Source organism: Mesitornis unicolor, unplaced genomic scaffold (assembly GCF_000695765.1).
Source record: "Mesitornis unicolor isolate BGI_N332 unplaced genomic scaffold, ASM69576v1 scaffold147, whole genome shotgun sequence".
Lineage (NCBI taxonomy): Eukaryota > Metazoa > Chordata > Aves > Mesitornithiformes > Mesitornithidae > Mesitornis > Mesitornis unicolor.
In genome coordinates this window covers 18,136-30,439 of record NW_010195452.1, presented here as the reverse complement: position 1 = coordinate 30,439, position 12,304 = coordinate 18,136, and the positions used below count along the sequence as shown (strand labels likewise).

The window sequence follows — 12,304 nt, the reverse complement described above, 5'->3', positions numbered from 1 at the left end:
ACCAGCACAGCCCTAACCTTATTTTTTTTCCATTTTACAGAACCCAGCAACAGCACTCATGTAAGATTATTCTCTCCCACATCACTTGTCAGTAGAAGTAATATGGCTGCTTTAAAATGGGTTTTAGATTAAAGTTAAATTGGAAATAGGACATGCTTGCCCAGATCTGCTACCGAGTTGTTTGAGAGAAGAGAGGAAACAGCTAAACTGAGCAAAGTGCCAAGCTCCGGAGCCCAAAGCTGCGACATTTTCTCTTAAGTTACTCAAATCAACTTCCACCATGTGGCATGCCCACAGCTTCCTACAAAGGCCAAGAAAATGGTACACGTTCAACATCAAAACAGCCTTACAAACTTCAGCCAGCTTTAGTGGTGAGAAGTGGGTTACTCATCTTGTTTGCTGCTCCCAGGAGTCACAGCTACGGTTACACGAAGAAACAGCATTTACTTGCAGAAATTCCTAAAAGCACTGGACGAAGCTGTTGAACTCATGCCTTGGTCTCCTAGGTAACTCGGGTAGAAGTGTGGTTACCCTGCTAACACATCACACTGAATGCTGACCACACTATGCTTTTTCAGACTTGGAAATGAGACAAAACATCAGTGACCAAGGCAGAACACTCTTTACAGGTCTACTCTGGGAGAGCCGAGTCCTTCCACCCTTGCAAGCCTGTTTCTTCAAGTGCTTGCTTTACTTTTACTAGCAAACCAATTTGGGCTAAAAGAAAGTACAAAAGGTCAAGCAGGAGCACAAAGTTTCAAACCAAGCACGGTACAAAATACATTCCAGAACCAGTCTGAGTGTCTTCCCAGCTCCGTTTCCACATCAGGGCTTCTACTGGACAACCCTTTTGAAAGCCCAGGCCAGCTCATCTCCATCAGCTTGGCCACAATTATGGCTCTGCCAAGGCAAACGATGATTGCAACAACTCCTACTGATGGCCCAGAAACCTGCACCTATGTATGCCAGGACTCACCATGAACACATCCACTCCTTCACTCTACGACACGGCACTCACGAGCAGTAACTCTAGGGAGAACATTTGGATAGAAGACCTCCCAGCCAATACAGCGTGTTGTCTTGATGGGACCCTGCTCAGTCCTTAGATATATTCAGATACTGAGCAAAACCAATCAAATCCATTTATTATTTCCACAGCTTAATATTCAAAGGATTCCTCAAATAATAAGGAGCTCAAAGTAATCAGCTCAGCTCCTGACTAAAGGCACAAGAATAGCTGATCAGAAGTCTGTGTTAGTTGATCCTACTCTAGATGATAAATTTTGACTGACCTAGAAGCCTGCCAAGCTTCGCTGAAATTAAGTGTCATTTTTAACTATAATAGGACATAAATTAAGCTTTTAAACAAGCTTCTGGGTGAAATGAGTGTTATCAGGCAATAACAGCAGGCTGATAAACATTTGGTGATTGCTCACCCTGACAATCCAACTGGATTTTAATAGACCACAGACAGACTTTTAACCAAAGAGATGGCCAGCATCAGACAGTGACTGCTCCGTTCTCTGGAGCAAAATTGTTCTTCAACCATTTAAGACTACGTTGCAGATTTGATCTCACAGTCTAAAAAATCTGAATCTGTAAGACAGCCACACTGAACAGCTTTCAAAGACTGCTGACTATCCCAACATGGCTAAACATCCAGAAGAAAACCCAAAGGCACCTTCCAGTACAGATCTCTCTACCACCAAAGGCTTGCTTCAACAGAAGACTGAAAGCACAACACAACAGATTTAATTATGAAAGAATGAAGTAGATTCGTAGCTGAAAAATCCCCAAAAGGTACAAGAAAAAGACTTGGGCACCCTTCTCTGAGAGCGCAGTCATTGTAAGCTTGTTGAAAACCAATCTGATGTCGCATTGTGCTTCACAAACTCAAATGACTTTCAGCCAGCGTTTCTTCTGAGAAGAGTAACGCAGAGCTGGCAAGTCACCATGGTTCTATCAAGCAATCTCCTTCAATAAAAGCCCTCTGGTTTGAAGCAATGATTATCTGTTAAAGCTGAAACTCAGTGCAGAACGGAGAACTTCACGCTAGGACAATGTTTACAGGAACAAAAGTTTCCCATTTCCTGGCGTTTTGCAAGAGAGTGCGGTTTAAAAGGGCCAGAGCTGAATTTCTGCAACACACCAGTAATCCATCACCACCACTTCAAGGACCATTTTGAAAGTTGTAACACAATTGCTGTACTTGAGCCACAGCCCAGAAGACAGTGTTCTGACTAGAGCTAGAAAACTAGTAAGAAAAAAAACAACTAAGAAATGCCATTGGTGACAGGAACCTGTTTAAATTATAACAACATTTTATACAAATACAGAAAGAAGTGGAAACTGGGCAGTGGAATTTTTCAGATTGGCAAAGCATGATAGCAGAAACCTCCAGTTTCACTCCTAGCACTGCTCAATCCTCAATAAACCCTTGCCAAGGCCATGAAGACCTCCTCTTTATGGTTGGGGTTTTTTTGTTTGGTTTTTTGGGGGGGTTTTTGGTTGGGTTTTTTTCTTTTTTTATAATAAAAAAATTAAGAAAGTGCTCTTAAAAAGTACAAAATGTTTGTGATTTGTGGACCGACTTGCTTCCATGAACTCAAAGCAGGAGTGAGGACACTAGAAAGGATTACAGGATTGTACCTTGTACAGAAAAATACTGACCTTCCGAAATGGATGGGAAAGTTTGGTCTTTCAGTGCAGCTGCTGAAATGCTTCTTCAGATTCTTCTCATCATACACAAAGGGGAGAACATCTTGAATATTTCTAACATACAGTAAAAGCCTACTAAAGCTAGTGAAAGAAATGCAGCTGCTCCAGCAGCAAACCAACCTAACCTAGCATCAAGAAAATGAGACCGGCAAAGTTCAAGGGTGGGAATGTCAGCAGCTATAATAAATTCCAGCCTCAACACAGCTGACCATAAAAGAGCTAAAAAATTATTAAAGTCTGGCTTTGCACTTAAACCCAGATGTCTATTTTAATCTAAGAGCACCTTTTCCTTTGCAGCACAGAACCGCCTGGGCAGTAGGAAGATAAAACCTCCAATACTCAAATGAGTAATTTCTTGTCAATCTATGCCTTGGACAAAACAGCCACAGCGACCACTGGTATTTTCACCTCCATCAACTAGTGCTGAATAAAAACCAAAAGAAAAGCCTTCCACGTCTGGCATCTTTGACAAAGAACAACGTGGTAATCCAGACCCTTACCTGAGCTGTGCAAAACATCTGAGGGAGTGGAGCATCTCCCTTCTGAGGGGTGGCTGAGGGAGCTGGGTCTCTTTAGCTTGGAGCAGAGGAGACTGAGGGGAGACCTCATTCATGGTTATAAATTTGTAAAGGGCGAGTGTCAGGAGGAAGGAGCCAGGCTCTGCTCAGTGACAGCCAATGACAGGACAAGGGGCAATGGGAGCAAGCTGGGGCATAGGAGGTTCAATCTGAATATGAGGTAAAGCTTTTCCACTGTGAGGGTCCAGAGCACTGAACAGGCTGCCCAGAGAGGTTGTGGAGTCTCCTTCTCTGCAGACATTCAAAACCCGCCTGGATGTGTTCCTGTGTGACCTGGTCTGGTGATCCTGCTCTGGCAGGGGTTGGACTGGATGAGCTTTCGAGGTCCTAATAGCTAATCTAATACCTAATAAGATCTTGAGATCTCCCCTCACCCAAGGCAAGATGGGAAAGAGACATCCATTCCTCAGCCTAAGTAGCTTCACCAACTTCCACACTGGCTTTGCCATCTCAAGAGAACAGCTGCTCCCCTCCTCTCAAAAAGGGGTCCTTGAGGCTTGGCAAGTAAACAACCATCACCATCCACCAGAACAATCCTAAGAACACACAACTTAGCCAGCCATCTCCAAAAGTGACCTTCCAACTGCTTTCAGACACTGCATCCAAGATGAAAACCTGCAAGATAAATGCAGGTCTTCAAAAATAAATCCCTTGAGTGTTCTGAATAGCAAAAGGATCACTGTGCCTCTGTCTGGGAGGCTGGGAAGACACAAGGTCCATTGAGGGGGAGAGTACATCCCATTCACTCTTGAGCTGAAAAGCAAGCAAAATAGAAGAAAACATGATGGGTCTCCTGAACAGGTCATCTCACAGAAGAACCAGCTTCCCTCAAACATGTGTTAGGGTCAGAGCAACAGCTCCATTGCCAGGACCCTGGCCTTTCCCCTCACACTCACCCACTCCTCCACAGAGGACCTTGGGGTCCCTTCTGTAGCCCTGCCTCATATCTCCTACTCCCGTCACAGCTTCTACCCACTTTGGCTGCCCTGATGACTGGGTAGGAGACAGCAAGTGCATGCCTAGCCTACAACGTCATCCTTGCCAACAGGCAGTAACCAGCTGGCCAAACAGGACAGGTTGTAACTCAAGGTCATGTCATTCAGTGAGGAGGAAGAGAGCCTCGGTCTCTTTATGCAAAGGAAAATTCTCAAGAAATCTGCAGGAACTTAATGTCTTTGACGACTGTACATCAGTCTCAGCTTTGGCTGAAAAGTTCTGAGTAGAAGAAGGCAGCCAGCCTGCACAACTTTCTTCCTCAAGTACCCAGAACAAACACATAAAGAATAAGAGACAGAACTAGAGTCTGCTGCAGACAAGATCTTTCTGTTGTGTTTTATCAAGTCTCTCTTTTTCAGTCTTCCCAGGCACGTTTCTTTCTCCACATTTCCCATTCATATAAACTGTCTCCTTGCTTGGGGAGAGTGTAACATCGTGAAGAAAGGACAGGCAGATTTCATCCTTGCCTGAATATATCTTGTACTTTGTTCCAGCTTAGACTTAACTTCAAAGACCAGTATCTAAAAACCCTTCCAAAACCTGAAAAAACAGATGCACTTAAAATATAAATGTATTTATGCTTATTTTCCCCTATTATATATAGCGTAGCTCCAGTAACAACACAAAGGAAGAATCAGGCCCACAAAGCCAAGCTTTCACCATCTACTCTGCTCCTGATGAGCTTGCTACATCTGCACCAGTAAATTAATATTGCAGTCAGCTCACCACCAGCTCTTGGCAGCTTCCACACGGTGGGACTTCAGCATCTTCTGCTTCCTGGATTCTTCCCCTTTAACTCTGTATTTGCTGTTCATGTACACAGACTTAACTATACCTGGTTTCAGTCACTGTATCTATACTGCTTACTATGAATAATTTTCTATTTTGCAAACTAATTTTCAATCTTTCCATGGCCAACATTTGAATTCTGTGGTACATTTCAGGGACTGCACCAGCGTTACTAATCCCTGACCCAGCTGTGAGCTGCTAGTGCCACCTGGAGTTAAATAGCTATATATAAAGCACACCGAATCCCAAAGATGCATGCAAACATTTTAGCGCACAGCCTGGAAAAACACACACCCAGCAGCACCAATCTCTTTGCAATGTCTTGGCAAGGTGGATCTCATTTCCAAAGCCCAGGCACTCAAAAGGCTCAGCACAGTGAGCCAGGCTGCGATGGTCAGAAGAGCTTAGAGCTGTGGGCTCTGGAAACCTCAGTCCGAGAAGGGGCAGCAAAAGCCACCAAAAGTACTTCTAAAAACCTCATCTCAAATACGGTTAGTGAGCACTTGAAAAAGCCCAGTCTTCAATATTTTTTCTGAAGTCAGACTCTTGATTGTACACACACCCCCAAAAACATAGATCAAAGCATGTATCGTTGTATCAATTATTAAACCAGAGCATGAGAACAAGCGGTTATGGAAGCAGCCCCTACTATTTCAGATACAAGCTGTCTCTGTCTCCTAAGTCCGCTTGCCTTTGGATAGGAGATAGAGGCACCCTGGACACTCTTGTGATAAACTGTAGGCTCACTTAACCAGTAAAGACAGAACAATCCAACTGGACAACCAGGTACAGCAAAACTGCAAAAACTGTACAGCAAAACTGTGCCCGGTGGTAGCAGAGGCACAACAGAATCATTTACACGATGTCAGTGGGGTCAGCCTTTGCATATCATTAATCCATTTCCATTGTGCTGCCTACCACGAAAAGCACCGGTGTATTTAGCCGTGCTACAGCAGAAAAGAACAAAGCAAAGAACGTGTCAGAAATACACAGTATGAGCAGCTTAAGATACCCAGGTCCTTGGGATCCAAAGCAAATGATCAGCTCCTCAGGGTTCTGAGTTTATTTGTTCTCCATTTCACTCCTGCACATCTAAAAGAAGCACAAAGAAGACCTGAAGCTCTGCTAAATACAAGTGCTACTTGACAGGGATGATGAAACCGGCTGTCACCGTGTGACATCCTGTTTGACCTCCAAGTGTTTTGAGAAGTCAGCTGCAGTAAAACCACGATTCCCCCAGCTGCCAGCCTTTGCTTTTGTATTCAGCACGACAATCTGTTCTGCTTCCAGTCTGACCACTGCTATCAATAAAACATCGGGCAAACCAAAGAGCCGTTAAGCTTAACACCGGTTAACAACCCCCAGCAGAGCACAGGTCTTTGTGCCATTGCTGTACCAACTTTACAGCAGCAGGAAAATGTACAAGACAGTTGACATTTCTGCACCCTTAAATTAAGCCCAACTGACACTGAAGGAACTTCCATGGATTGTTGTTTTGGTTTTGGGGGGTTTTTGGTTTTGGTTTGTTCTGTTTGTTTTACAATCACCTTTCCGATTAAAACAACATCTTAAGACTCCCGCTGAAGTTGAAGGAAGATTTAAATGCACTTCCTGAAAAACCAGGAGCTCTGGAAAGGCAAACTTCACCACATGCAAAATACTCCTGGTACCCAGAACAACACCACCACCACCACCACCACACAAAACAAAACCACAACTTTTAGCCCAGCAGGGATTGTTTTAGGAATCTACTAACACCTGCAGAAAGCAAATGAGAACATGTCAGGCTACTAATCCCCACAGGAAACATTAACATGAAAAGTTTGCTTCTATTTTCACTTTATTTCATGACACTTACATTAACAGATGAAATTACTAAAGCATTAACACAGCAAAATGGTACCACTGCAAATACAACACAGCCATTGACTATCAGCATCTCTCTCTCCAGCTATATTTGTTACTTGGAGGCACTAGTTTGTCCTGTATTGGTATTTTATGCAAGGCTGAACACTGATAGAAAGGGAATCAGCATTTTCTCACAATACAAGATTGGCTACAACTTTAAAAAGCAACTATTACAGAGCATCTTTAATAAAGGTATTTGCAACCAGGCAACTACAAGGGCTAACACCTATACAACCCCATAGGTGAGGCTATATTTAGCTGAAATTCAATGCTAGTGCTAAAATAGAACCATTGTTCAAGCAATATGCAGTTTACCTACAGGAAGGTAAACTTGTCTGAAGGTGAACCAAAATAAGAGCGTGTGCATTGCAGCACTGAAGCTGTTCAAAGGCAAACCTCCGTCACGCAACCGCAGTTTAAAAGAGCAGCTTTCTCTCCAATCACCAGTACTGTTTGTTTCTTCCCTTGGGCTAATTATGCCCTCAGGGATAATCTTGAAAGGACACTGAACCTACACGCAAAGCAACCAGTTGCTGCTAAATAAATTAGATTATCCTTTGACTACATTGCACTTGTCACTTTGAGGGGAATGGTGCTGAGGGAAAAAGTTTGATTTTTCTTATAACCACATAAGCCTGCCTTGGCGTGTCATTTGCAGAATAAAAAAATCTTACATTGCACGTGCAAGAAAGGCAGCTTCTCTTCCTCACTGCTGACTGACCATTAAAGAATTACACAAGTAGCAGAGGAAAAAAGAGGAGAAGGCTGTGCCAACAAGAGGCAGTTGCCACAATAAGAATACAGCCACAATAGTCTTAAGTCTTGGGAACTGCAGATTTATGTAAGCAGATCCCACCAGTTGATCCAACGCTGGCACTACCCGGAATGTTGAGCGAAAGGAGAAATGCACACCTGTTCATCTGGAGAATGAATTCCTGTTCCTGGAACATCACAAGGAAAGCTGAGTTCACTGGGGAGCTTGCCTTTGTGTCAATAAAATAATGGTAAGAAGGTGACCTTCCCTTCAGCACTGTTTTAATTTTTCAAGTGGCCACATTTTCTATACCGTTAGAAACCATTACCCAGTTTCATTCACTCCCCAAACCAATACAGCCTGGGTCTGAAAGTGAGCCAGTGTGAGCCACTGCTGCAGATACCACGGCACAACAGAGCCCTGCACCACAAAACAAACCACAGCAGTGCACCCAAAACCACCCACTGCCGCCTTCCCCACAGTCAGTACCACAGGCAGGCCCCATGCTCCTTCCAGGGTTTCTGTGTCCCAAAGCAAAACCTGAGATGTCTGGGGAGTTTGGTGTACCCTTCCACGAAGGCAGTGGCTGCTCCAACCTCTCAGAGCAGGGGCTTGCAGGAAATAAATGGATTAATAAAAATAAAAGGCTGTAACAGTGACTCCAACTGCTCTGCAGCATGCTGCAGTGTAACTGCCACCAAATTACAGCTTTCAGATTCAAAGCAGAAAAGTTGTATTGAACCAGCCTCCCGCAAGCCTTCTACTGGTCCCAGCCAGCAGCAGCACCACTATGGGCAGGAAGAGGAAGAAAAGCCACTGCTGCTCCTTGCTAAGCCTTCGTTTTAGTCCTTCACACTACAGATTTAAAGAACAGTTTTTTATATTATAGCTGTCTTAGGGTTAATGAAAAAACACAACCACCAAACATGTCAGATACTTGCTGGGCAGAACACACCACCGGTCACCTACAACAGCTCGGGCTGAAGAACAGCCAAGATTCTGGGGAGCAAAAGGTGCTGGGATGCCACAGCTGCTGGACTCATCCAGAACATGGTCAGATCTCCAGAGCTCCGCTCTGTGGCAAGGTGCTTCTGAGAAGGCACTGCAGGTCATGGCAGCGGAGGCGTCATGACAGATATTACCTCTTTAGCAGGCAAGAAAACTGAGCATACTCTCATCCTAAGACAGAAGAAATCAGACTAAACTCCTGTTAGTCTTCAACTGAACAGCACAGGGAGCTCACATCACCCTCCTGGCTCTGCCAATCAGAGCTGAGGCTTCTGAACTGCACGGCTGGCTGGCTGGCTTTTCTCTGTCTGCCCTTTGTTTTTAAAAAAAAAAAAAAAGGGCATTAAATTAATTAAAACTGTTCTCTACAGCACATAGGAGAGCTACTGATCTAATCATCTAGTAGACAGTTTGAAATACTTGCTTTTCTGAAAATAAAGTTTCAGTAACAAAATTAAAGCTTGAAAATTTAATAAAAGCAAGGGACTAAGATCCAAAATACAGATGCAAAGCTGATGTTTAAATAGTCTGAGAAACCTACACTCTGGGAGCTAAAGGCACGTGAGACTATTGTCTTCTCTCACAAGCTGCCTTAGCAGGTACATTAAGCCCTGTGAACTCCGATACACCCCACACCATACAGCACACGTCACGCCAAGACGTGTACCAGCTTTAGATCCTTCCCTTGCAACAATCGGCTGCAAACAGCCCCTATCTCATCTCCACCCTGCCTCTGGCTGGAGCCTGTGGCAACCGAGGGTCCACAGCACCTTTAACATCAGGAACACGGTCTTTCACTTGTCCTGTTAAAAGCCAACCGCTAAGACTTCAAAGCCTCTTCCACCATCAAGTCTTTACAGAACCTCACCTTGTTTTGTGAGCGCGTCCCTCAGAGCCGGGGTGATCATCTCTCTCTTCTCATCTTCCTCCTTCTGCCTAGCGTGCTCTCCAGCCAAGCTCCTTCCAACACCTCCTTCCTCCTGCTCACGTTCTCGCTGTTTGAAGAGAGCGAATTACAACCATTTAGATTCAAGCATCACATTTCAAACACTGGGGCACAGTTCAGCCATAGATGTGCTAAACTTAAAGCTGACACAAGTGCCCACACGTGAATTTTTGCATTTTACCCCTCTTCCCAGCAGGCGCTGACCCTTTAGTAATTTAGGATAGTAAATTTAAAAAGAAAAACCAAAAACAAAACCACAAGACATTAGGTTTGTTCTACTAACACAACAACAAAATTCTCTAGGGCATTTTTAAGAAACAAGTTGTTTGAATCTCATCTTAAGGTGAGAAGGACTCCAGGATTTAAGCCCAAGAAATTAATGACTGCACAGGAACCTCAGCTCCTTGCAGAACGCAAACCAGAGGGAACAAACCATTTTGTGCCTAATTAGTAATTGCCTGCAGTAACGAGCAGCTATCGTCCCAGTTATTTGGGACAGGTCAGGGGAGAAAGCCACATCACCACCATGGAGTTTGGAGTAGAAGCCGTGCTCTCCAAAAGCCATGTAAAAAGGCAGCCAAACGCACCACCAAAATTCAGTGCTCACCAAAGGCCCTGGAAGAAAAGGCTGTTCCCCACCCTGCAGTTCCCCCCACCCTGCAGTCAACTCCAGAAGTTTGGCTTCCAGCAGACACTGCTCTGTAGCCACAGTTAAGCCCTTGGAGCTTACTTAAAACCAAATGCAGGAATATCACGTATTAGCATAAAGTTACAAGCAAGAGAAACAAGCACGTAAGAAACTGTGAATCCCCCGCTGCGTAAGTGTCACTTTTGAGACTTTATGGGTATTTATTGTCTCATGTCTGCACAAAGCAGCATGAAAGTGTAAATAATTACTTTGATATTTCATGCAACTTGTAATCTGTCAGTCCTTTATGGCTTTTGTGAAATATTAGAGGAGTTATGGATAAACAACAAAAAAACAGAGGACATTTTGTCTTAAAAAAATGAGGCTATTTCACATTCAAGCCTCTTTTGTGCCAAAGACATCAAGAAATTCATACACAACCACTTCCAGTTTGAGTCTACCCACCAGTGTCAGTATCACTACGGAAACTGGTTCTCTTAACTGTGTTCTTCACAGGGAATGTAATTTAGCTGCTCCTAGACACACACACAGGTTTCATTTGTACCTGAGCGAGATTCCAGAAAATAAAGATGCCTCAGAAGGGGGAAAAAAAAAAATAAAGAAAAGCCAAACACAGAGAGGCTCAGAGATACAAGGACAGACTTCCTAATAGGCACTTAAAAAGGGAAGAGGAAAGCTAAACATTTAGGGACAGAGGTTTCCACCTTTCCTACTCATTTTGAATAAAGCTTTGCTCACCATTTCAGCGAGGCTGTGCAAGAAGGTGTTGTCTAATAACAGTAACATATCATGGTCCTTATGCTTCCTTTCCTCCAGTCTGCTGAGCTTTTAGGCAGGATTTCACTGGCTTCTCTCATCAGAGCTTCCCTGAAAGGCCACCTCTATCAAGTTCTTGTCATTTGTTGGGTTTAAAAGCTCATTTCGGGAGATTTAATCTCCATTTATCAGCAAGATGCTTCAACAGTAAAATATTAATATTACTGGAAAAGCCTCATGCATAAGAAAAGAAGGAGATAAAATCTTTATGTTTTAAGCATTAAGTCTTAAATAAAGATGTTCTCCTCCCAAAAGCTGTCATTTAACCCAGAACTAGGCCCAGCCATCCACTTAAGAAGGAAAGGCACCATCTCCACACAGATTTGTTAGCTACTTCAAGCTAAATGCTACACAGGATTTACAAGCAGACACATCCTGGCCCGCCTGCTATACAATCTCATGCCAGGTTAATTCTCCCAGAAGAACGAAATGTGCATTATGGAGTACATCAGAACATTAAATATGCAGTGACTGTCTTAAATACAAATGAGACATCCAATGTAAGACAGCACACAAATACAGAAAAAAATCTTCCTGAATTTAAAAGGGTTTGCATTTCTACCTGCCTCTTGTGCCTGTTACTGCAATATATGAGAAACCACCTAAATGTAAGAACAAGTAAAATTGCCCTACTGGCAGAAACACATTTCAGTAATCATTCTCCCACTCAGATGATGATACCTCTCCCCCCTCATGCTGCTGTGAAAGCCTGTAAGCAAAACAACCATTTGTTTCTCATTGAGCTGCAATACCTGATCTGTTTGGTTTGGCAAGTAATCGGCTTCAGAAATTTCTTGTGAGAAATGGAATTCACAGCCCTGGGAGTTTTACTCATTTGCTTAATAAACCTTTCATATCTGTTATTTAGGGTTTGAGAGGAAGAGAACAAAGTTAACTCTGCACAGAGCAAACCTCAAGTTCGGGTGATTTAGCAGAAAGCCCCGTTGTAAATCTAAGGCAAATTACTGCCTTTCCATAACAAATCAAGTAAGTAGTGACAAGAGCCAGCTTTTCACGCCCTTAAAATACGTCACCACCAAAAAATTGAAGAGCCATCCTCAGGTCTGTGTTCACAATTGAGAGAACTCACAGATGAGAAAACCTAGGAGTGCTTTCCCATTTCTTGGTATCTCAAGGCTTGG

At 43.5% G+C, this 12,304-nt stretch overlaps 1 protein-coding gene across 1 annotated transcript in view; it reads right to left on the bottom strand.

Moving 5' to 3' along the window:
• The window catches only part of TYW1 (tRNA-yW synthesizing protein 1 homolog (S. cerevisiae)), a gene marked incomplete at its 3' end in the record, with an annotated part of 55,947 nt that overhangs the window by 26,586 nt on the left and 17,057 nt on the right, over nt 1–12,304 (bottom strand). Inside the window, exon 7 of the mRNA XM_010188095.1 lies at nt 9,620–9,746. Within this exon, the coding sequence (XP_010186397.1) occupies nt 9,620–9,746 (127 nt within the window). The remainder of the gene's footprint in view (nt 1–9,619; nt 9,747–12,304) is intronic.